We start from the raw sequence: 26,059 nt of genomic DNA, 5'->3' as shown, positions 1-26,059 counted from the left end.
GGCATCTCATAGGGGACGTGGTGGCACTTTGGGGACAACAGGAGCTCCAGGGATGGTGGCACTTTGGGGACAACAGGAGCTCCCAAGGGTGGTGGCACCACCTCATGCCTGGTGGCACTTTGGGGACAACAGGAGCTCCTGAGGGTGGTGGCATCTCATGAGGATGTGGTGGCACTTTGGGGACAACAGTGGCTCCGGGGGTGGTGGCACTTTGGGGACAGGAACTCCTGAGGGTGGTGGCACTTTGGGGACAATGGGGGCTTCCAAGGGTGGTGGCATCTCATAGGGGATGTGGTGGCACTTTGGGGACGACAGTGGCTCTGCGGGTGGTGGCATCTCACGGGGATGTGGTGGCACTTTGGGGCCAAGGGGAGCTCCTGAGGGTGGTGGCATCTCATGAGGACGTGGTGGCACTTTGGGGACAACAGTAGCTCCGGGAATGGTGGCACTTTGGGGACAACAGTGGCTCCTGAGGGTGGTGGCATCTCCTGGGGCTGTGGTGGCACTTTGGGGACAACAGGAGCTCTGGGGATGGTGGCACTTTGGGGACAACAGGAGCCCCCAAAGGTGGTGGCATCTCACGAGGATGTGGTGGCACCACCTCACGCCGGACATTCCGCCTTCTTCTGGGTGGTCTGTGGGGACAAAAAGGGACACTGAGGAGGGGACCCCCTTTTGGGGGGTGGGTGGTGGCACCTCAGGGGGTGGTGGGGACCTACGTGGGTGACGGAGACGCCGGTGAGGGCCTCGACGGCCGCCGGCAAACGGGTGACGACGTTGAGGACTTCTCCGGAGAGACGGGAGACGCCGATGTCCCCTTCGGGTCCGGCCACCAACGTCACCCGCCGCGTCCCCAACAGCGGCTGCGCCACCGCCTCCGCCACCTGCGCCCCAAAAAAAAAACCCCCCAAAATGGATCTGGAACCCCAGAAGGGGATCTAGAACCCCCCAAAGTGGATCTGGAACCCCCCAAAATGGACCAAAAGTGGATCTGGAACCCCAAAAGTGAATCTGGAACCCCAAAAGGGGATCTGGAACCCCCCAAAATGGACCAAAAGTGGATCTGGAACCCCCAAAAGGGGATCTGGAACCCCCAAAAGGGGATCTGGAACCCAAAAAGGGGATCTGGAACCCCCCAAAATGGTCCAAAAGTGGATCTGGAACCCCAAAAATGGATCTGGAACCCCCAAAAGGGGATCTGGAACCCCTGAAAGGGGATCTGGAAACCCCAAAATGGACCAAAAGTGAATCTGGAACCCCCAAAAGTGGATCTGGAACCCCCCAAAATGGACCAAAAGTGGATCTGGAACCCCAAAAGTGGATCTGGAACCCCCCAAAATGGACCAAAAGTGGATCTGGAACCCCAAAAGTGGATCTGGAACCCCCGAAAGGGGATCTGGAACCCCCCAAAATGGACCAAAAGGGGATCTGGAACCCCCCAAAATGGACCAAAAGTGAATCTGGAACCCCAAAAGTGGATCTGGAACCCCCCAAAATGGACCAAAAGTGAGTCTGGAACCCCAAAAGTGGATCTGGAACCCCCCAAAATCAGTCCCAAATCCCTCAGTCTCAGCCCAAAAGTGGATCTGGAAGTCCCAAAATCTGCATTAAATCCCTCAGTCGAACCCCAAAAGTGAATATGGAACCCCAAAAGTAGATCTGGAACCCCAAAACCTGCATCAAATCCCTCAGTCTCAGCCCAAAAGTGGATCTGGAACCCCCAAAAGGGGATCTGGAACCCAAAAAGTAGATGTGAAACCCCAAAAGTGAATCTGGAACCCCCCAAAATGGACCAAAAGTGAATCTGGAAGTCCTAAAAGTGGATCTGGAACCCCAAAATCAATACCAAATCCTTTAGTCTCAGCCTAAAAGGGGACCTGGAACCCCCAAAAGGGGATCTGGAACCCAAAAAGTAGATGTGAAACCCCAAAAGTGAATCTGGAACCCCCCAAAATGGACCAAAAGTGAATCTGGAATTCTCAAAAGTGGATCTGGAACCCCAAAATCGGCCCCAAATCCTTTAGTCTCAGCCTAAAAGTGGATCTGGAACCCAAAAAGTAGACTTGAAACCCTAAAAGTGGATCTGGAACCCTAAAATCGGCACCAAATCCTTTAGTTTCACCCCAAAAGTGAATCTAGAACCCCCAAAATGGACCAAAAGTGAATCTGGAACTCTCAAAAGTGGATCTGGAACCCCAAAAGTGGATCTAGAACCCCCCAAAATGGACCAAAAGTAGACCTAGAACTCCAAAAGTGAATCTGGAACCCCCAAAAGTGGATCTTTGACCCCAAAATCAGCCCCAAATCCCTCAGTCTCAGCCCAAAAGTGGATCTGAACCCCCAAAAGTAGATCTGGAACCCCAAAACCTGCATCAAATCCCTCAGTCTCAGCCCAAAAGTGGATCTGGAACCCCCAAAAGGGGATCTAGAACCCCCCAAAATGGACCAAAAGTAGACCTGGAACTCCAAAAGTGAATCTGGAACCTCCAAAAGTAGATCTTTAACCCCAAAATCTGCATCAAATCCCTCAGTCTCAGCCCAAAAGGGGATCTGGAACCCCCAAAAGTGGACCTGAAACCCCAAAAGTGGATCTGGAACCCGAAATCCCCCCCCAAATCCCTCCATGGAGTCCTCAAATCCCTTCCAAGGGACCCCCAAATGCCCATCAAGAACACGACAGGGACCCCAAAATCACCTGTGACCCCCAAACTGCCCCTTAGGGACCCTAAATCCCCTCCAAACCCCCCTGTGACCCCCAAAAGCGTCTCCTGAGGAACACAAATCCCCCCAAACCTCCCTGGTGACCCCCAAACTGCCCCTTAGGGTCCCCAAATCCCCCCTGTGACCCCCTAAAGTGTCCGCTAGGGACCCCAAATCTCCCCCAAACCCCTCATGACCCCCTAAAGCATCCCCTTAGGGACCCCAAATCCCCCCCAAACCCCCCTGTGACCCCCAAACTGCCCCTTAGGGACCCCAAATCCCCCCTGTGACCCCCAAAAGTGTCCGCTAGGGACCCCAAATCCCCACCAAACCCCCTCGTGACCCCCTAAAGTGTCCCCTATGGACCCCAAACCCCCCTCGTGACCCCGAAAAGTGACACATAGGGACACCAAATCCCCCCCAAACTCCCCTGTGACCCCCAAAAGCGACCCCTAGGGACCCCAAATCCCCCCTGTGACCCCCAAACTGCCCCTTAGGGACCCCAAATCCTCCCCAAACCCCCTTGTGCCCCCCAAAAGCGACCCCTAGGGACCCCAAATCCCCCCGAAACCCCCTTGTGACCCCCAAAAGCGTCCCCGAGGAACCCAAACCCCCTCGTGACCCCCTAAAGTGTCCCCTACGGACCCCAAACCCCCCTCGTGACCCCCAAAAGTGTCCCCTAGGGACCCCAAATCCCCCCTTAAAACCCCAAAAGTGACCCCTAGGGACCCCGGATCCCCCCCAAACCTCCCTGTGACCCCCAAAAACGTGCCCAAGGGACCCCAAATCCGCCCCAAATCCCCCTCGTGACCCCCAAACTGCCCTTTAGGGACCCCAAACCCCCCTGTGACCCCCAAAAGCGACCCCTGGGGACCCCAAATCCCCACCAAACCCCCTCGTGACCCCCTAAAGTGTCCCCTATGGACCCCAAACCCCCCTCGTGACCCCGAAAAGTGACACATAGGGACACCAAATCCCCCCCAAACTCCCCTGTGACCCCCAAAAGCGTCCCCTAGGGACCCCAAATCCCTCCCAAACCCCCCTGTGACCCCCAAAAGCGACCCCTGGGGACCCCAAATCCCCCCTAAACCCCCCTGTGACCCCCCAAAAGCATCCGCTAGGGACCCCAAATCCCCCCCAAACCCTCTTGTGACCCCCAAAAGTGACCCCTAGGGACCCCAAACCCCCCCTGTGACCCCCAAAAGCGACCCCTAGGGACCCCAAACCCCCCCTGTGACCCCCAAAAGCATCCCCTAGGGACCCCAAATCCCTCCCAAACCCCCCTGTGACCCCCAAAAGCGACCCCTAAGGACCCCCAATCCCCACCAAACCCCCAAAAACATCCCCTAGGGACACCAGATCCCCCCCAAACCCCTCTGTGAACCCCAAAAACGTGCCCGAGGGACCCCAGATCCCCCCAAAACCCCCTAAACCGTCCCCTTAGGGACCCCAAATCCCCCCCAAAACCCCCTAAACCGTCCCCTTAGGGACCCCAAATCCCCCCCAAATTCCCCTTTGACCCCCAAAAGTGTCCCCTAGGGACCCCAAAACCCCCCCAAACCCCCCTGTGACCCCCAAAAGCAACCCCAAATCCCCCCCAACTCCCCTCGTGAACCCCTAAAGCGTCCACTAGGGACCCCAAATCCCCCCAAACCCTCTTGTGACCCCCAAAAGCGACCCCTAGGGACCCCCAACCCCCCTGTGACCCCTAAACAGCCCCTTAGGGACCCCAAATCCCCTCCAAGCCCCCTGTGACCCCCAAAAGCAACCCCTGGGGACCCCAAATCCCCCCCAAACCCCCTAAAGCATCCCCTTAGGGACCCCGAATCCCCCCCAAACCCCTCTGTGACCCCCAAACTGCCCCTTAGGGACCCCAAATCCCCCCTGTGAGCCCCTAAAGTGTCCGCTAGGGACGCCAAATCTCCCCCAAACCCCCTCGTGACCCCCTAAAGTGTCCCCTACGGACCCCAAACCCCCCTCGTGACCCCCAAAAGTGTCCCCTACGGACCCCAAACCCCCCTCGTGACCCCCAAAAGTGTCCCCTAGGGACCCCAAATCCCCCCCAAACCCCCCAAAGCGTCCCCTAGGGACACCAGATCCCCCCCAAACCCCTCTGTGACCCCCAAAAACGTGCCCGAGGGACCCCAGATCCCCCCAAAACCCCCTAAACCGTCCCCTTAGGGACCCCGAATCTCCCCCAAACCCCCCTGTGACCCCCAAAAGTGACCCCTAGGGACCCCAAATCCCCCCCCAAACCCCCTAAAGCGTCCCCTAAGGACCCCAAATCCCCCCTGTGACCCCCAAAAGCGACCCCAAATCCCCCCCAAACCCCCCTGTGACCCCCAAAATCGACCCCTGGGGACCCCAAGTCCCCCCCAAACCTGTGGCAGCCGCTGTAGGACCATATCGACCACGGCCGCGTCGCGGTATTTGGCGAACGCTTCGGCCTTTGCCGCCGTCTGCGCCGCCTCTGCTTTCGCCCGCGCCGTCGCCGCCGCCGCCCGCGCCGCGCCCGTCACCTGCGCCGGCCCCGGGGTCACCCCAAAACCGGCCCCCAGCACCCCAAAACCCAACGCTTTCACCCCAACAGGGACCCCAGAGCCCCAAATCCACCACTTTCACCCCAAAATCTGCCTCCAGGACCCCCAAAATCCACCGCTTTCACCCCCAAAGCAGCCCCAGAACCCCAAAATCCACCACTTTCACCCCAAAAGCAGCCCCAGAACCCCAAAATCCACCACTTTCACCCCAAAATCTGCCTCCAGGACCCCTAAAATGCACCACTTTCACCCCCAAAGCAGCCCCAGAACCCCAAAATCCACCACTTTCACCCCAAAATCTGCCTCCAGGACCCCCAAAATCCACCGCTTTCACCCCCAAAGCAGCCCCAGAACCCCAAAATCCACCACTTTCAACCCAAAAGCAGCCCCAGAGCCCCAAAATCCACCACTTTCACCCCAAAAAGCAGCACCAGGACCCCAAAATCCACCACTTTCACCCCCAAAGCAGTCCCAGAGCCCCAAAATGCGCCACTTTTACCCCAAAATCTGCCTCCAGGACCCCCAAAATCCACTGCTTTCACCCCCAAGGCAGCCCCAGAACCCCAAAATCCACCACTTTCAACCCAAAAGCAGCCCCAGAGCCCCCAAATCCACCACTTTCACCCCAAAAAGCAGCACCAGGACCCCAAAATCCACCACTTTCACCCCCAAAGCAGTCCCAGAGCCCCAAAATGCGCCACTTTTACCCCAAAATCTGCCTCCAGGACCCCCAAAATCCACTGCTTTCACTCCCAAGGCAGCCCCAGAACCCCAAAATCCACCACTTTCACCCCCAAAGCAGTCCCAGAGCCCCAAAATGCGCCACTTTCACCCCAAAATCTGCCTCCAGAACCCCAAAATCCACCGCTTTCACCCCCAAAGCAGCCCCAGAACCCCAAAATCCACCACTTTCACCCCAAAAGCAGCCCCAGAACCCCAAAATCCACCACTTTCACCCCAAAAGCAGCCCCAGAACCCCAAAATCCACCACTTTCACCCCAAAATCTGCCTCCAGGACCCCTAAAATGCACCACTTTCACCCCCAAAGCAGCCCCAGAACCCCAAAATCCACCACTTTCACCCCAAAATCTGCCTCCAGGACCCCCAAAATCCACCGCTTTCACCCCCAAAGCAGCCCCAGAACCCCAAAATCCACCACTTTCACCCCCAAAGCAGCCCCAGAGCCCCAAAATCCACCACTTTCACCCCAAAAAGCAGCACCAGGACCCCAAAATCCACCACTTTCACCCCCAAAGCAGTCCCAGAGCCCCAAAATGCGCCACTTTTACCCCAAAATCTGCCTCCAGGACCCCCAAAATCCACTGCTTTCACCCCCAAGGCAGCCCCAGAACCCCAAAATCCACCACTTTCAACCCAAAAGCAGCCCCAGAGCCCCCAAATCCACCACTTTCACCCCAAAAAGCAGCACCAGGACCCCAAAATCCACCACTTTCACCCCCAAAGCAGTCCCAGAGCCCCAAAATGCGCCACTTTTACCCCAAAATCTGCCTCCAGGACCCCCAAAATCCATTGCTTTCACCCCCAAGGCAGCCCCAGAACCCCAAAATCCACCACTTTCACCCCCAAAGCAGTCCCAGAGCCCCAAAATGCGCCACTTTCACCCCAAAATCTGCCTCCAGAACCCCAAAATCCACCGCTTTCACCCCCAAAGCAGCCCCAGAACCCCAAAATCCACCACTTTCACCCCAAAAGCAGCCCCAGAACCCCAAAATCCACCACTTTCACCCCAAAAGCAGCCCCAGAGCCCCAAAATCTGCCACTTTCACCCCAAAATCTGCCTCCAGGACCCCCAAAATCCACCGCTTTCACCCCCAAAGCAGCCCCAGAACCCCAAAATCCACCACTTTCACCCCAAAATCTGCCTCCAGGACCCCCAAAATCCACCGCTTTCACCCCCAAAGCAGCCCCAGAACCCCAAAATCCACCACTTTCAACCCAAAAGCAGCCCCAGAACCCCAAAATCCACCACTTTCACTGCAAAATCTGCCTCCAGGACCCCCAAAATCCACCGCTTTCACCCCCAAAGCAGCCCCAGTACCCCAAAATCCACCACTTTCACCCCAAAATCTGCCTCCAGTACCCCAAAATCTGCCACTTTCACCCCAAAAGCAGCTCCAGAACCCCAAAATCCACCACTTTCACCCCAAAAAGCAGCACCAGGACCCCAATATCCACCGCTTTCACCCCAAAATCTGCCTCCAGGACCCCAAAATCCACCACTTTCACCCCAAAAGCAGCGCCTGAACCCCAAAATCCACCACTTTCAACCCAAAATCTGCCTCCAGAACCCCAAAATCCACCACTTTCAACCCAAAATCTGCCTCCAGAACCCCAAAATCCACCACTTTCACCCCAAAATCTGCCTCCAGGACCCCCAAAATCCACCACTTTCACCCCCAAAGCAGCCCCAGAGCCCCAAAATCTACCACTTTCACCCCAAAAGCAGCCCCAGAACCCCAAAATCCACCACTTTCACCCCCAAAGCAGCCCCAGAGCCCCAAAATCCACCACTTTCACCCCAAAATCTGCCTCCAGGACCCCCAAAATCCACCACTTTCACCCCCAAAGCAGCCCCAGAGCCCCAAAATCTGCCACTTTCACCCCAAAAACTGCCTCCAGGACCCCCAAAATCCACCACTTTCGCCCCCAAAGCAGCCCCAGAGCCCCAAAATCCACCACTTTCACCCCAAAAGCAGCCCCAGAGCCCCAAAATCCACCGCTTTCACCCCAAAATCTGCCTCCAGGACCCCCAAAATCCACCACTTTCACCACAAAAGCAGAGCCTGAGCCCTAAAATCCACCACTTTCACCCCCAAAGCAGCCCCAGAACCCCAAAATCCGCCACTTTCACCCCAAAAGCAGCTCCAGGACCCCCAAAATCCACCACTTTCACCCCAAAAGCAGCCCCAGAACCCCAAAATCCACCGCTTTCACCCCAAAAGCAGCCCCAGAGCCCCAAAATCCACCACTTTCACCCCAAAAGCAGCCCCAGAGCCCCAAAATCCACCACTTTCACCCCAAAAGCAGATCCAGAGCCCCAAAATCACCACTTTCACCCCAAAAGCAGCACCAGAGCCCCAAAATCCACCACTTTCACCCCAAAAGCAGCCCCAGAGCCCCAAAATCCACCACTTTCACCCCCAAAGCAGTCCCAGAACCCCAAAATCCACCACTTTCACCCCATATGCAGCTCCAGAACCCCAAAATCCACCACTTTCACCCCAAAACCAAACCCTGAGCCCCGAAATCCACCACTTTCACCCAAAAATCTGCCTCCAGGACCCCCAAAATCCACTGCTTTCACCCCTAAAGCAGCCCCAGAACCCCAAAATCCACCGCTTTCACCCCCAAAGCAGCCCCAGAGCCCCAAAATCCACCACTTTCACCCCCAAAGCAGTCCCAGAACCCCAAAATCCACCACTTTCACCCCAAAAGCAGCCCCAGAGCCCCCAAATCCACCGCTTTCACCCCAAAATCTGCCTCCAGGACCCCCAAAATCCACCGCTTTCACCCCCAAAGCAGCCCCAGAGCCCCAAAATCCACCACTTTCACCCCAAAATCTGCCTCCAGGACCCCCAAAATCCACCGCTTTCACCCCAAAAGCAGTCCCAGAGCCCCAAAATCCACCACTTTCACCCCAAAAGCAGCCCCAGAACCCCAAAATCCACCACTTTCACCCCAAAAGCAGCCCCAGAGCCCCAAAATCCACCACTTTCACCCCCAAAGCAGCCCCAGAACCCCAAAATCCACCACTTTCACCCCAAAATCTGCCTCCAGGACCCCCAAAATCCACCACTTTCACCCCCAAAGCAGCCCCTGAACCCCCAAATCCCCCCTTTTCACCCCCAAACTCGCCCCACACTCACCCGCATGGCCTCGGCCTCGGCCTCCGCCTGCATCATCACCTGCGCTCTGGGATTTTGGGGTGAAAACGGCTGATTTTGGGGTTCAGGGGGGGATTTGGGGGTCCCGGAGGCAGATTTTGGGGTGACAGTATCGGGTTTTAGGGGGAGATCTGGGGGTTTTTGGGGCTACTGAGGGCAGATTTAGGGGGGACCCCAAATTCCACCCACCCCGGGACCCCCAAATCTCTCCAATTCACCTCTTGTGACCCCCAAATCCCCACATAGGGACCCCAAATCCCCCATAGGGACCCCCAAATCCCCACTTGTGACCCCCAAATTCCTCCATAGGGACCCCAAATCCCCTCTTGTGACCCCCAAATCCCCCACAGGGACCCCAAATCCCCCCAGAGAGAACCAAAATCCCCCATAGGGACCCCCAAATCTCCCCAATACCCCCCTTGTGACCTCCAAATCCCCACATAGGGACCCCAAATCTCCCCATAGGGACCCCAAATCCCCCCTTGGGACCCCCAAATACCCCCCAAATCCCCACATAGGGACCCCAAATCCCCCATAGGGACCCAAAATCTCCCCAAATCCCCCCACACGTGACCCCCAAATCCCCCCTTGTGACCCCCAAATCCCCCATAGGGACCCCCAAATCCCCCCAATACCCCCTTGTAACCCCCAAATCCCCACATAGGGACCCCAAATCCCCCATAGGGACCCCAAATCCCCCCTTGTGACCCCCAAATCCCCACATAGGGACCCCAAATCCCCACATAGGGACCATAAATCCCCCCTTGTGACCCCCAAATCCCCACATAGGGACCCCAAATCTCCCCAAATCCCCCCTTGTGACCCCCAAATCTCCCCAAATCCCCCCTTGTGACCCCCAAATCCCCCCATAGGGACCCGAAATCCCCCTTATGACCCCCAAATCCCCCGATAGGGACCCCAAATCTCCCCAAATCCCCCCTTGTGACCCCCAAATCAGCTCATAGGGAACCGAAATCCCCCATAGGGACCCCAAATCCCCCCTTGTGACCCCCAAATCCCCACATAGGGACCCCCAAATCTCCCCAATACCCCCCATGTGACCCCCAAATCCCCACATAGGAACCCCAAATCCCCCCTTGTGACCCCAAATCATCTCATAGGGACCCCAAATCCCCCTTATGACCCCCAAATCCCCACATAGGGACCCCAAATCTCCCCAAATCCCCCCTTGTGACCCCCAAATCCCCACATAGGGACCCCAAATGCCCCCAGAGGGACCCAAAATTCCCCATAGGGACCCCCAAATCCCCCATAGGGACCCAAAATCTCCCCAAATCCCCCCACATGGGACCCCCAAATCCCCCATAGGGACCCCCAATCCCTCCTTGTGACCCCCAAATCCCCCTAGGGACCCCAAATCCCCCCAATACCCCCCTTGTGACCCCCAAATCCCCCCATAGGGACCCCAATTCTCCCCAAATCCCCCCCTTGTGAACCCCAAATCCCCCCATAGGGACCCCAAATCTCCCCAAATCCCCCATAGGGACCCCCAAATCCCCCCGTAGGGCCCCCAAATCTCCCCAAGTCCCCCCTTGTAACCCCCAAATCCCCACATAGGGACCCCAAATGCCCCCAGAGGGACCCAAAATCCCCCATAGGGACCATAAATCCCCCCTTGTGACCCCCAAATCCCCACATAGAGACCTCAAATCCCCCATAGGGACCCCAAATCACCCTTGTGCCCCCCAAATCAGCGCATAGGGATCCCAAAACCCCCCATGTGACCCCCAGATCCCCACATAGGGACCCCAAATCCCCACATAGGGACCCCAAATCCCCACATAGAGACCCCCAAATCAGCTCACAGGGACCCCAAATCCCCCTTGTGACCCCCAAATCCCCCCATAGGGACCCCGAATCTCCCCAAATCCCCCCTTGTGACCCCCAAATCCCCCCATAGGGACCTGAAATCTCCCCAGTACCCCCCTTGTGACCCCCAAATCCCCCCCCAGGGCCCCCCCCAAGTCCCGTTGGTGCCGCTGTGCCGTCACCTCTGGGCCTCGGCGAGCCTCTCGAGGCGGTAGCGCTCGGCCTCGGCGGGTTTGCGGACGGTGGCTTCGAGCTCGCGTTCCCGTCGGCCGATCTCGTGTTCCTGCAGCTGCGCCCGCTGCGCTCGTTCCACCACCTCCACCTGCGCCTTCTGCTCCTCGATCTCCTGCTTCGTCCGCGCCACCTGACCCCCAAAAAGCGGCAACCGAGAGTCCAACGAGGGCAACCAAGAGTCCAACGGGGGCAACTGAGGGGTCCGGGGGGCAAAAAAGGGGTCCAGGGGGGCAAAAAAGGGGTTCAGGGGGGGCAAAAAAGGGGTCTGGGGGGGCAAAAAAGAGGTCCAAAGGGGCAACCAAGGGGTTTAGGGGGGCAGAAAAGGGGTCCAAGGGGCAACCAAGGGGTTCAGGGGGGCAGAAAAGGGGTCCAAGGGGGCAAAAAAGGGGTTCAGGGGGGCAAAAAAGGGGTCCAAGAGGGCAAAAAAGGGGTTCAGGGGGGCAAAAAAGGGGTTCAGGGGGGCAACCGAGGGGTCCAAGGGGCAACCGAGGGGTTCAGGGGGGCAAAAAAGGGGACCGGGGGGGCAAAAAAGGGGTCCAAGGGGGCAACCGAGGGGTTCAGGGGGGTAAAAAAGGGGTCCAAGGGGCAACCAAGGGGGGCAACTGAGGGGTCCAGGGGGGCAAAAAAGGGGTCCAAGGGACAACCAAGGGGTTCAGGGGGGCAAAAAAGGGGTCCGTGGGGGCAAAAAAGGGGTTCAGGGGGGCAAAAAAGGGGTCGGGGGGGAAAAAAAGGGGTCCAAGGGGGCAACCGAGGGGTTCAGGGGGGCAAAAAAGGGGTCCAAAGGGGCAAAAAAGGGGTTCAGGGGGGCAAAAAAGGGGTCCAAGGGGGCAAAAAAGGGGTTCAGGGGGGCAAAAAAGGGGTCCAAGGGGGCAACTAAGGGGTCCAGGGGGGCAAAAAAGGGGGCCAGGGGGGCAAAAAAGGGGGCAACCAAGAGTCCAAGAGGGCAACCAAGGGGCAACCAAGGGGTTCAGGGGGCAACCAAGGGGTTCAGGGGGGAAAAAAAGGGGGCAACCAAGAGTCCAAGAGGGCAACCAAGGGGTCTAAGGGGCAACCAAGGGGTTCAGGGGGGCAAAAAAGGGGTTCAGGGGGGCAATCAAGAGTCCAAGGGGCAACCGAGGGGTCCAAGGGGCAACCGAGGGGTTCAGGGGGGCAAAAAAGGGGTCCAAGAGGCAAAAGAGGGGTTCAAGGGGGCAAAAAAGGGGGCAACCAAGAGTCCAAGAGGGCAACCAAGGGGTTCAGGGGGGCAAAAATGGGTCCAAGGGGGCAAAAAAGGGGTTCAGGAGGCAACCAAGGGGTTCAGGGGGGAAAAAAAGGGGTCCAGGGGGGCAAAAAAGGGGTCCAGGGGGGCAACCAAGGGGTTCAGGGGGGCAAAAAAGGGGTCCAAGGGGGGCAAAAAAGGGGTTCAGGGGGGCAAAAAAAGGGTTCAAGGGGGCAAAAAAGGGGGCAACCAAGAGTCCAAGGGGTTCAGGGGGGCAAAAAAGGGGTTCAGGGGGGCAAAAAAGGTGTCCAGGGGGGCAACCGAGGGGTTCAGGGGGGCAAAAAAGGGGTCCAAGGGGGAAAAAAAAGGGTTCAGGGGGCAACCAAGGGGGCAACCAAGAGTCCAAGGGGCAACCGAGGGGTCCGGGGGGCAAAAAAGGGGTCCAGGGGGGCAAAAAAGGGGTCCAAGGGGCAACCAAGGGGGGCTTCAGGGGGCAAAAAAGGGGTTCAAGAGGGCAAAAAAGGGGGCAACCAAGAGTCCAAGGGGTTCAGGGGGGCAAAAAAGGGGTTCAGGGGGGCAAAAAAAGGGGTCCAGGGGGGCAACCGAGGGGTTCAGGGGGGCAACCGAGGGGTTCAGGGGGGAAAAAAGGGGTCCAAGGGGGGCAAATAGGGGTCCAAGGGGGCAACCGAGGGGTTCAGGGGGGCAAAAAAGAGTCCAAGGGGCAAAAAAGGGGTTCAGGGGGGCAAAAAAGGGGTCCAAGGGGCAACCGAGGGGTTCAGGGGGGCAAAAAAGGGGTCCAAGGGGGCAAAAAAGGGGTTCAGGGGGGCAAAAAAGGGGTTCAGGGGGGCAAAAAAGGGGTTCAAGGGGCAACCAAGGGGGCAACCAAGAGTCCAAGAGGGCAACCAAGGGGCAACCAAGGGGTTTAAGAGGCAACCAAGGGGTTCAGGGGGCAACCAAGGGTTTCAGGGGGCCAAAAAAGGGGTTCAGGGGGCAACCGAGGGGGCAATCAAGAGTCCAAGAGGGCAACTAAGGGGTCCAAGGGGCAACCAAGGGGTTCAGGGGGGCAAAAAAGGGGTCCAAGGGGCAAAAAAGGGGTTCAGGGGGCAACCAAGGGGTTCAGGGGGCAACCAAGGGGTCCAGGGGGTCAAAAAAGGTGTCTAAGGGGGCAAAAAAGAGGGCAACCAAGAGTCCAAGAGGGCAACCAAGGGGTTCAGGGGGGCAAAAAAGGAGTCCTAGGGGGCAACCGAGGGGTTCAGGGGGGCAACCAAGGGGGCAACCAAGAGTCCAAGAGGCCAACTAAGGGGTCCAAGGGGGCAAAAAAGGGGTTCAGGGGGTAAAAAAGGGGTCCCAGATGCTTTTGAGGGCTACCAAAGGCTCCAAATGCCTTTGAGGGCCACCAAGAGCTCCAAATGCCTTTGAAGGCCACCAAAGGGCTCCAAATGGCTTTGAGGGCCACCAAGAGCTCCAAATGCCTTTGAAGGCCACCAAAGGGCTCCAAATGGCTTTGAGGGCCACCAAAGGCTCCAAATGGCTTTGAGGGCCACCAAGAGCTCCAAATGCCTTTGAGGGCCACCAAGAGCTCCAAATGGCTTTAAGGGCCACCAAAGGCTCCAAATGGCTTTGAGGGCCACCAAGAGCTCCAAATGGCTTTGAGGGCCACCAAAGGGCTCCAAATGGCTTTGAGGGCCACCAAAAGGCTCCAAATGCCTTTGAGGGCCACCAAAGGCTCCAAATGGCTGTGAGGGCCACCAAAGGCTCCAAATGGCTGTGAGGGCCACCAAGAGCTCCAGATGTTTTTGAGGGCCACCAAGAGCTCCAGATGTTTTTGAGGGCCACCAAGAGCTCCAGATGCCTTTGAGGGCCACCAAAGCCTCTGAGATGGTTTTAGAGGTGGTCCTGGAGGTCTGTGGGGTTCCCTGAGGGTTTTTTTGGGGTCCCACCAGGGGGTTTTTGGGGGTCGGTTGGGTGTCACCTGGAGCTGGAAGGCGAGGTCGGCCTGGGCTTTGCGGGCGCTGACGTCGCCGTCGCACTGCGCCTGTTGGACGTGGAAGTCGCGCTGCGCCCGCGCCATCGCCGTCTCGCTCAGCAGCTGCGCCGAGAGCTGCTCCTGCCGCGCCCGCGCCTCCTGCCCACCACCACGGAGACGTCAGCGTGGAGAACGGGGGGGGACAGGAGGACATCGGAGGTGTGGAGGGCGGAGGAGGAGATGAGGACGTTGGAGATGTTGGAGGTGATGGAGATGGGAGGGATGGAGACATTGGAGGACGTCAGGAGGACATTGGGACGTTGGGGACAGAGATGTTGAGGGCTTTGGAGGAGATGGAGACATTGGAGATGTTGGAGGTGATGGAGATGGGAGGGATGGAGACGTTGGAGGACGTCAGGAGGACATTGGGACGTTGGGGACAGAGATATTGAAGGCATTGGAGGAGATGGAAACAATGGAGATGTTGGAGGAGATGGAGATGAGAGGGATGGAGACAATGGAGGACGTCAGGAGGACATTGGGACGCTGGGGACGGAGATATTGAGGGCGTCGGAGGAGATGGAGACATTGGAAGACGTCAGGAGAATGTGGGGACGTTGGGGACATCGGAGATGTTGAGGGCAGAGGAGGAGATGGAGACAATGGAGATGTTGGAGGTGATGAAGATGGGAGGGATGGAGACGTTGGAGGACGTCAGGAGGACATTGGGACATTGGGGACAGAGATGTTGAGAGCAGAGGAGGAGATGGAGACATTGGAGGACGTCAGGAGGATGTGGGGACGTTGGGGACAGAGATATTGAGGGCTTTGGAGGAGATGGAGACATTGAGGATGTTGGAGGTGATGGAGATGGGAGAGATGGAAACGTTGGAGGACATCAGGAGGACATTGGGACGTTGGGGACAGAGATATTGAGGGCTTTGGAGGAGATGGAGACATTGGAGATGTTGGAGGTGATGGAGATGGGAGGGATGGAGACATTGGAGGACGTCAGGAGGACATTGGGACGTTGGGGACGGAGATATTGAGGGCTTTGGAGGAGATGGAAACAATGGAGATGTTGGAGGAGATGGAGATGGGAGGGATGGAGACATTGGAGGACATCAGGAGGACATTGGGACGTTGGGGACGGAGATATTGAGGGCTTTGGAGGAGATGGAAACAATGGAGATGTTGGAGGAGATGGAGATGGGAGGGATGGAGACGTTGGAGGACATCAGGAGGACATTGGGACGTTGGGAACATCAGAGGTGTTGAGGGCAGAGGAGGGGATGGGGACATTGGAGGACATCAGGAGGATATGGGAACGTTGGAGATGAGATGGAGATATTGGAGATGTTGGAGGAGATGGAGATGGGAGGGATGGAGACGTTGGAGGACGTCAGGAGAACATTGGGACGTTGGGGACAGAGATATTGAGGGCTTTGGAGGAGATGGAGACATTGGAGATGTTGGAGGTGATGGAGATGGGAGGGATGGAGACATTAGAGGACATCAGGAGGACATTGGGACGTTGGGGACATCGGAGATATGGAGGGCATTGGAGGAGATGAGGACGTTGGAGATGTTGGAGGAGATGGAGGAGGAGGAGATGGAGATGGAGAAGGAGGAGGAGGAGGAGATGGAGGAGGAGGAGATGGAGGAGATGATGGAGGAGAAGATGATGGAGGAGGAGGAGATGGAGGAGGAGGAGATGGAGATGGAGGAGATGGAGGAGATGGAGGAGATGGAGGAGCTGGAGGTGTCGGTGGGGCGGTGGTGACTCACGCGGATGCCGGCGTCGCGCTTGGCCTCGGCCTCTCCGACGCGGGCGTCGCGCTGGACCTGCGCCGTACGGCCCTTCCCCAGCGAGTGCAGATAGTCCTGCGCGGACGGGACAGTGCCACCGACTGTCCCCAACCCACCACCACCACCACCACCACCTCCTCCTCCTCCTCCTCCCGCTTCCTCACCGTGGGGCCTCCTGGGGTCCTCATCCCCTCCTGGGGTCCCCATCCCACCTCCATGTCCCCATTCCTCTTGGTGGATCCCCATCTCTGGTGTCCCCAACCCTTTCTGGTGTCCCCTTCTCTCTTGGTGGGTCCCCATCTCTGGTGTCCCCAACCCTTCCTGATGTCCTCATTCCTCCTGGTGTCCCCGTTCTTCATGGTGGGTCCCCATTTCTGGTGTCCCCATCCCCTCCTGATGTCCCCAAGCCATCTTCATGTCCCTCTTCCTCATGGTGGATCCCCATTCCTGATGTCCCCATCCCTTCCTGGTGTCCCCTTCTCTCTTGGTGGGTCCCCATCTCTGGTGTCCCCATCCCCTCCTGGTGTCCCCATCCCACCTCCATGTCCCTCTTCCTCATGGTGGATCCCCATTCCTGATGTCCCCATCCCTTCCTGGTGTCCCCTTCTCTCTTGGTGGGTCCCCATCTCTGGTGTCCCCATCCCCTCCTGGTGTCCCCATCCCACCTCCACGTCCCCGTTCCTCTTGGTGGATCCCCATCTCTGGTGTCCCCTTCTCTCTCCTGGTGGGTCCCCATCTCTGGTGGGTCCCCATCTTTCTCCTGGTGGGTCCCCGTTCCTGGTGTCCCCATCCCATCCTGATGTCCCCATCCCCTCCTGGTGTCCCCATCCCCTCCTGGTGTCCCCATTCCTCTTGGTGGATCCCCATTCCTGATGTCCCCATCTCTTTCTGGTGTCCCCGTTCCTCTTGGTGGATCCCCATCTCTGGTGTCCCCATCCCTTCCTGGTGTCCCCATCCCCTCCTGGTGTCCCCATTTCTCACAGTGGGTCCCCATCCTGATGTCCCCATCCCCTCCCAATGTCCCCATCCCACCTCCATGTCCCTCTTCCTCATGGTGGATCCCCATCCTGGTGTCCCCATCTCTGGTATCCCCATTTCTGGTGTCCCCGTTCCTCCTGGTGTCCCCATTTCTCATGGTGGATCCCCATTCCTGATGTCCCCATCCCTTTCTGGTGTCCCCTTCTCTCTTGGTGGGTCCCCATCTCTGGTGTCCCCATCCCTTCCTGATATCCCCATCTCTCCTGGTGTCCCCATCTTTCTCCTGGTGGGTCCCCGTTCCTGATGTCCCCATCCCCTCCTGATGTCCCCATCCCCTCCCGATGTCCCCATCCCACCTCCACGTCCCTGTTCCTCATGGTGGATCCCCATCTCTGGTGTCCCCATTCCTCCTGGTGGGTCCTCATCTCTCTTGGTGTCCCCCCTCTCTCCTGGTGTCTCCTTCTCTCTCCTGGTGGGTCCCCATCTCTGGTGGGTCCCCATCTTTCTCCAGGTGGGTCCCCGTTCCTGGTGTCCCCATCCCTTCCTGATGTCCCCATCCCCTCCTGGTGTCCCCATTCCTCATGGTGGGTCCCCATCTCTGGTGTCCCCATCCCCTCCTGGTGTCCCCATCCCACCTCCATGTCCCTCTTCCTCTTGGTGGATCCCCATTCCTGATGTCCCCATCCCTTTCTGGTGTCCCCTTCTCTCTTGGTGGGTCCCCATCTCTGGGGTCCCCATCTTTCTCTTGGTGGGTCCCCGTTCCTGGTGTCCCCATCCCCTCCTGATGTCCCCATCCCACCTCCATGTCCCTCTTTCTCATGGTGGATCCCCATCTCTGATGTCCCCATCCCTTCCTCGTGTCCCCATCCCTCCTCGTGGATCCCCATCTCTGGTGTCCCCATTCCTCCTGGTGGGTCCCCATCTCTCTTGGTGTCCCCCCCTCTCTCCCGGTGTCCCCCCCTCTCTCCTGGTGTCCCCTTCTCTCTCCTGGTGGGTCCCCATCTCTGGTGTCCCCATCTTTCTCCTGGTGGGTCCCCGTTCCTGATGTCCCCATCCCCTCCTGGTGTCCCCATCCCACCTCCACGTCCCCGTTCCTCATGGTGGATCCCCATCTCTGGTGTCCCCATTCCTCCTGGTGGGTCCCCATCTCTCTTGGTGTCCCCCCCTCTCTCCCAGTGTCCCCCCCTCTCTCCTGGTGTCCCCAACCCTTTCTGGTGTCCCCTTCCCTCCTGGTGGGTCCCCATTTCTGGTGTCCCCATCTCTCTCCTGGTGGATCCCCATTCCTGATGTCCCCAACCCTTCCTGGTGTCCCCATCCCCTCCTGGTGTCCCCATCCCACCTCCATGTCCCCGTTCCTCTTGATGGATTCCCATCTCTGGTGTCCCCATTCCTCCTGGTGTCCCCCCCTCTCTCCTGGTGTCCCCATCTCTCTCTTGATGGATCCCCATCTCTGGTGTCCCCATCCCTTCCTGGTGTCCCCATCCCTCATGGTCTGTCCCCATCTCTGGTGTCTCCATGCCTTTCTGGTGTCCCCGTTCCTCATGGTGGATCCCCATCTTTGGTGTCCCCAACCCTTCCTGGTGTTCCCATCCCCTCCTGGTGTCCCCAAAACACCTCAGTGTCCACAATTCCTCTTGGTGGATCCCCATTCCTGATGTCCCCAACCCTTTCTGGGGTCCCCATCCCCTCCTGGTGTCCCCATCCCACCTCCATGTCCCTCTTCCTCATGGTGGATCCCCATTCCTGATGTCCCCATCCCTTCCTGGTGTCCCCTTCTCTCTTGGTGGATCCCCATCTCTGGTGTCCCCAACCCTTCCTGGTGTCCCCAAGCCTTTCTGGTGTCCCCGTTCCTCTTGGTGGGTCCCCATTCCTGATGTCCCCATCCCTTCCTGGTGTCCCCATCCCACCTCCATGTCTGCGTTCCTTTTGGTGGGTCCCCATCTCTGGTGTCCCCATCCCCTCCTGGTGTCCCCAGAACACCTCGGTGTCCCCATTCCTCATGGTGGGTCCCCATTCCTAATGTCCCCATCCCCTCCTGATGTCCCCATCCCCTCCTGATGTCCCCATCCCACCTCCACGTCCCTCTTCCTCATGGTGGATCCCCATCTCTGGTGTCCCCATTCCTCCTGGTGGGTTCCCATCTCTCTTGGTGGGTCCCCATCTCTCTTGGTGTCCCCCCCTCTCCCGGTGTCCCCTTCTCTCCTGGTGGGTCCCCATCTTTCTCCCGGTGGGTCCCCGTTCCTGATGTCCCCATCCCCTCCTGATGTCCCCATCCCACCTCCATGTCCCTGTTCCTCATGGTGGATCCCCATCTCTGGTGTCCCCATCTCTGGTGTCCCCAACCTTTTCTGGTGTCCCCATCCCACCTCCACGTCCCCGTTCCTCCTGGTGGGTCCCCATCCCTGGTGTCCCCCCCCGTCCCGGTGTCCCCCGGTCCCCCCCGGTGTCACCTGGTCGTCGTGGATGTCTTTGAGGGTGTAGCTGACGACGCTGATGCCCATATTGACGAGGTCCGAGGAGGCCACGTTGAACACCTGCTCCGAGAACTTCTGACGGTCCTTATAGATCTCCTGACGGCGACACCATACCCGTGGCTACCAACCTGCAGGCCGTGGCTACCAACCTACAGGCCGTGGCTACCAGCCTGCGGGTCGTGGCTACCAGCCTGCAGGCTGCGGCTACCAACCTATAGGCCGTGGCTACCAGCCTGCAGGGCGTGGCTACCAGCCTGCAGGGCATGGCTACCATCCTGTAGGCAGTGGCTATCATCCTATGGGCTGTGGCTACCATCCTATAGACCGTGGCTACCAACCTACGGGGCGTGGCTACCAGCCTGCGGGGCGTGGCTACCAGCCTACGGGGCGTGGCTACCAGCCTATAGGCAGTAGCTATCATCCTACGGGCCGTGGCTACCATCCTACGGGCTGTGGCTACCACCCTACAGGGCATGGCTATCATCCTATAGGCAATAGCTATCATCCTAAGGGCCGTGGCTACCATCCTATGGGGCATGGCTACCATCGTACAGGCTGTGGCTACCATCCTAGAGAGCGTGACTACCAACCTACAGGGCGTGGCTACCATCCTGTAGGCAGCGGCTATCATCCTACAGGCTGTGGCTACCAACTTATGGGCTGTGGCTACCAGCCTATAGGCAGTGGCTATCATCCTACAGGGCGTGGCTACCAACCTACAGGCTGCGGCTACCATCCCATGGGCCGTGGCTACCACCCTACAGTGCGTGGCTACCACCCTATGGGCCACAGCTACCATCTTACAGGCCACGGCTACCATCCTATAGGCAGTGGCTACCATCCTACAGGGCATGGCTACCATCTTACAGGCAGTGGCTACCATCCTACAGGCCGTGGCTACCATCCTATAGGCAGTAGCTATCATCCTACAGGCCGTGGCTACCACCCTACAGGGCGTGGCTACCATCCTACGGGCCGTGGCTACCAACCTGCGGGGCGTGGCTACCAACCTGCGGGGCGTGGAGAGTCCTAAAGGGAGCGTGGCTACCATCCTGGAGCCTTGGCTACCACCCGAGGGGCACGGCCTGCTCCTCAGGGGGCGTGGCTACCACCCCAGGGGGTGTGGCCACCCCCAAAAGGGGTTGTGGCTACCCCAAAGGGTGTGGCTACCAGTCAAGGGGGAGTGGCTACCACTCAAGGGGGCGTGGCCAGTTCCAAAGGGGCTGTGGCTCCCCCGAAAGGGCTGGTGGCTACTGAAGGGGGGCGTGGCTACACCCAAGGGGGCGTGGCTACCATCTGAGGGGGCGTGGCCAGCCTTAAAGAGGCCGTGGCCACTTCCAAAGGGGCTGTGGCTCCCCCAAAAGGGCCGATGGCTACTGAAAGGCTGTGTGTGGCTACCAAGGGGGCGTGGCTATACCCAAGGGGGCGTGGCCAGCCTTAAAAGGGCTGTGGCCAATCCCAAAGGGGCTGTGATTCCCCCAGAAGGGCCGTGGCTACCAAAAGCGGGGCTGTGGCTACCAAGGGGGCGTGGCTACCAACCAAGGGGGCGTGGCCAGCCTTAAAGAGGCCATGGCCAGTCCCAAAGGGGCTGTGGCTCCCCCGACAGGACCAGTGGCTCCCAAAAGTGGGGTGTGGCTACCAAAAGCGGGGCGGTGGCTACCTCGACGGTCATGTGGGCCATGATGGCGCGTTGGTGGCCTTCGAGGGTCTCGAGGGCGATTTGGCCGATTTCGCTCTCGGATTTGCCCAAAAACATCTGACAGGCGGCGGCCAACATCTCCTTGTTCTGCCCCTGGATCTTCACCTGCAAAGCGGAGTCACTCCGGAGTCACACCCGGAGCACATTCCCACCTCACCGGGACCCGCACGGAGCCCAATGCGGAGCCGCGGCTGCGTTCACACCCGGAGCTCAATCTGAAGCACATTCTCACCCATAAGTCACACTCGGAGCTGAATCCGGAGCTGAATCCGGATTCACACCCAGAGCCGAATCCGGAGTCACACCCGGAGCTGAATCCAGAGCCCATTCCCACCCATCGCCATCGCCCCTTTAAGACCCATTAAAGCCACACTCCTTTCGTCATTGCCCTTTTAAGAGAGCCCAATCCCCAATATGTGCTGCACGATAGGGCCGTTGCCCCTTTAAGAAGCGTTGCCGCTTTAAGATGGGTGGGGCCCACAGCAACGGGGGGGGCTCAAAACCCCCTCCCAGTTCATCCCAGTGCCCTCAAATCCTCTCCCAGTCCATCCTACTCCCTCCCAGTACAAACCAGTCCATCCCAATCCTCTCCCAGTCCATCCCAGTGCCCTCAAACCCCATCCCAGTCCCCTCCCAGTCCATCCCAGTCCCTCCCAGTGCCCTCAAATCCCCTCCCAGTTCATCCTACTTCGACCCAGTACAGCCCAGTCCATCCCAATCCCCTCCCAGTTCATCCCAGTCCACTCCTAATCCTCTCCCAGTTCATCCCAGTGCCCTCAAATCCCCTCCCAGTACAGCCCAGTCCACCCCAATCCCCTCCCAGTCCCTCCCAGTGCCCTCCCAACCCCTCCCAACCCCTCCCAGTCCATCCCAGTCCCTCCCAGTGCCTTCAATCCCCTCCCAGTCCATCCTACTCCCTCCCAGTCCATCCCACTCCCTCCCAGTTCATCCCAGTGCCCTCAAATCCCCTCCCAGTACAGCCCAGTGCCTTCAAATCCTCTCCCAGTTCATCCCAGTCCACTCCCAATCCTCTCCCAGTGCTTCCCAATCCCCTCCCAGTCCCTCCCAGTGCCTTTAAGTCCCCTCCCAGTCCATCCTACTCCCTCCCAGTACAAACCAGTGCCCTCAAATCCCCTCCCAGTTCATCCCAGTCCACTCCTAATCCTCTTTCAGTGCTTCCCAATCCCCTCCCAGTTCATCCCAGTACCCTCAAATCCCCTCCCAGTACAGCCCAGTCCATCCCAATCCCATCCCAGTCCCCTCCCAGTCTATCCCAGTCCCTCCCAGTGCCTTCAAATCCTCTCCCAGTTCATCCTACTCCCTCCCAGTACAGCCCAGTCCATCCCAATCCCCTCCCAGTCCATCCCAGTGCCCTCAAATCCCATCCCAGTCCATCCCAGTGCCCTCAAATCCCCTCCCAGTCCATCCCAGTCCACTCCTAATTCTCTCCCAGTCCACCCCAATCCCCTCCCAGTCTATCCCAGTGCCCTCAAACCCCATCCCAGTCCCCTCCCAGTCTATCCCAGTCCCTCCCAGTACCTTCAAATCCCCTCCCAGTCCATCCCACTCCCTCCCAGTTCATCCCAGTGCCCTCAAATCCCCTCCCAGTACAGCCGAATCCATCCCAATCCCCTCCCAGTCCATCCCAGTGCCCTTATCCCAGTCCCCTCCCAGTCCATCCCAGTCCATCCCAGTCCCTCCCAGTTCACCTGGGCGATGCCGGTGACGGAGATGGGCACTCCGTGCCGGGTGTAAACCTTCTCGCTCCGCACGTTGAGGGTCAGAGTGTTCAGGGAGATCCTGAGGGGCCGCCGCACCCAGTACAAACCAGTATAAACCAGTAAACCACAGTACGGGCCACCCTAAACCGCCACAACCCAGTAGAAACCAGTACAGTCCAGTAGAAACCAGTACAGCCCAACCCCCAGTCCAGCCCAGTACCGTCAAACCCTTCCAAACCTCATCCCAGTGCTCTCCCAGTATGTCCCAGTCTCTCCCAGTGCCCACAAACCCCCTTCATACCTCCTCCCAGTCCATCCCAGTCCATCCCAGTGCCCTCAAATCCCCTCCCAGTCCCTCCCAGTGCCCTCAAATCCCCTTCCAGTCCCTCCCAGTGCCCTCAAAGCCCCCTCCCAGTCCATCCCAGTTCATCCAGTCCATCCCAGTGCCCTTAAACCCCCCTCCCAGTCCATCCCAGTGCCCTCCAATCCCCTTCCAGTCCCTCCCAGTTCATCCCAGTCCATCCCAGTGCCCTTCCATTCCATCCCCAGTCCCTCCCAGTGCCCTCAAATCCCCTCCCAGTCCATCCCAGTACCCTTAAACCCCCCTCCCAGTCCATCCCAGTGCCCTTAAACCCCCTCCCAGTCCCTCCCAGTGCCCTCAAATCCCCTCCCAGTCCCTCCCAGTGCCCTCAAAGCCCCTCCCAGTCCCTCCCAGTTCATCCCAGTACCCTTAAACCCCCCTCCCAGTCCATCCCAGTGCCCTCAAATCCCCTCCCAGTCCATCCCAGTGCCCTCAAATCCCCTCCCAGTCCATCCCAGTGCCCTCAAAGCCCCCTCCCAGTCCATCCCAGTGCCCTCAAAGCCCCTTCCAGTCCCTCCCAGTTCATCCCAGTCCATTCCAGTACCCTTAAACCCCCCTCCCAGTCCATCCCAGTGCCCTCAAATCCCCTCCCAGTCCATCCCAGTGCCCTCAAAGCCCCCCTCCCAGTCCATCCCAGTGCTCTCAAACCCCCCTCCCCGTCCATCCCAGTCCATCCCAGTGCCCTCAAACCCCCTCCCAGTCCATCCCAGTGCCCTCAAAACCCCCCTCCCAGTCCATTCCAGTTCATCCCAGTGCCCTCAAATCCCCTCCCAGTCCCTCCCAGTGCCCTCAAACCCCCCTCCCAGTCCATCCCAGTGCCCTCAAATCCCCTCCCAGTCCCTCCCAGTGCCCTCAAATCCCCTCCCAGTCCCTCCCAGTGCCCTCAAATCCCCTCCCAGTCCCACCCCAGTGCCCTCAAACCCCCCCTCCCAGTCCCTCCCAGTGCCCTCAAATCCCCTCCCAGTCCACCCCAGTGCCCTCACACCCCCTCCCAGTGCCCTCAAATCCCCTCCCAGTCCATCCCAGTGCCCTCAAACCCCCTCCCAGTCCATCCCAGTCCATCCCAGTGCCCTCAAACCCCCTCCCAGTCCATCCCAGTGCCCACAAACCCCCTCCCAGTCCATCCCAGTGCCCACAAACCCCTTCCCAGTCCATCCCAGTGCCCTCAAATCCCCTCCCAGTCCATCCCAGTCCCTCCCAGTGCCCTCAATCCCCCTCCCAGTCCCTCCCAGTGCCCTCATAGCCCCCTCCCAGTTCATCCCCAGTCCATCCCAGTCCATCCCAGTCCATCCTCACCGCTGGATCTGCTGCAGGCACGGCACCACCAGCACTCGCCCTCCGGCCACCATAACGGGGGGGACTGCGGCAGAACCCTGCGGGGACCCCGATTTGGGGAGAAAGAGGGGGTTTGGGGCAATTCAGGGGGTTTGGGGGGACCCCAATTTTTGGGGGAGAAAAGAGGGGGTTTGGGGCAACTCAGGGGTTTGGGGGACCCCAATTTTGGGGGAGAAAAGAGGGGGTTTGGGGGGACCCAATTTTGGGGGAGAAAAGAAGGGGTTTGGGGCAACTCAGGGGGTTTGGGGGGACCCCAATTTTGGGGGAGAAAAGAGGGGGTTTGGGGGGACCCCAATTTTGGGGGAGAAAAGAGGGGGTTTGGGGCAATTCAGGGGGTTTGGGGGGACCCCAATTTTGGGGGAGAAAAGAGGGGGTTTGGGGCAATTCAGGGGGTTTGGGGGGACCCCAATTTTGGGGTAGAAAAAAGGGGGTTTGGGGCAATTCAGGGGGTTTGGGGGACCCCAATTTTGGGGGAGAAAAGAGGGGGTTTGGGGGGACCCCAATTTTGGGGCAAAAAAGAGGGGGTTTGGGGCAATTCAGGGGGTTTGGGGGGACCCCAATTTTGGGGGAGAAAAGAGGGGGTTTGGGGCAATTCAGGGGGTTTGGGGGGACCCCAATTTTTAGGGGAGAAAAGAGGGGGTTTGGGGCAAACTCAGGGGGTTTGGGGGGACCCCAATTTTGGGGCAGAAAACGGTGTTTTTGGTTAAATCCATTTTTTTGGGGGACCCCCCTGTTTTGGGGTGAAATCCCAGGATTTTGGGGGCGCCCCCCAACTCACCCGACACCACCATCGCCTCGTTGGGGCCACAGGTGAAGAACATTCCGATGTGGATCCGATTTGGATCCGATTTGGACTCTTCCCCCGATTCGGATTCCTTTAAAGCTGCGACCCTTCCATCCGCATCCCCCGCCCGAGTCCGCCGCGATCCCGGCAGCCCCTGCGCCAGAGCCGCCGCCCGTGGAGTCTGCCTGGTTACCGATGACGTCACCAGCGCCGCCACTCCCCATTGGTTGAGTCCCTTCTCGACTGCGACCCCCGAGTTCTGCCTGGTTACCGGTGACGTCACCAGCGCCGCCGCTCCCCCATTGGTTGAGTCCCTTCTTGACTGCGACCCCGAGTTCTGCCTGGTTACCGGTGACGTCACCAGAGCCGCCGCTCCCCATTGGTTGAGTCCCTTCTTGACTGCGACCCCGAGTTCTCTGCCTGGTTACCGGTGACGTCACCTGTGCACTCTGCGCATAGCCCGCTGGGCGCTGCCGCCCAAGGTGCGCATGCGCATGGCGTAAGGGCAGCGGTGAGGGCGGAAAC

General features: G+C 58.9%; 1 protein-coding gene across 1 annotated transcript; it reads right to left on the bottom strand.

The window, feature by feature from the left end:
* Positions 1–566: 566 nt before the first annotated feature.
* Positions 567–25,700, bottom strand: FLOT1 (flotillin 1). The gene is given in 13 exon segments (XM_054051978.1): positions 567–635; positions 720–884; positions 5,082–5,219; positions 9,128–9,173; positions 11,158–11,339; positions 14,380–14,532; positions 16,162–16,257; positions 19,611–19,730; positions 21,295–21,438; positions 23,043–23,133; positions 24,712–24,773; positions 24,775–24,788; positions 25,529–25,700. Coding segments are annotated over 13 exon segments (1,287 nt in total). The 5' UTR covers positions 25,572–25,700; the 3' UTR covers positions 567–602.
* Between the last annotated feature and the right edge of the window lie 359 nt (positions 25,701–26,059).

Source organism: Cuculus canorus, chromosome 31 (genome assembly GCF_017976375.1).
Source record: "Cuculus canorus isolate bCucCan1 chromosome 31, bCucCan1.pri, whole genome shotgun sequence".
NCBI lineage: Eukaryota > Metazoa > Chordata > Aves > Cuculiformes > Cuculidae > Cuculus > Cuculus canorus.
Note: the sequence above shows the minus strand (reverse complement) of the source record. Positions and strands in the feature narration are given on the sequence as shown.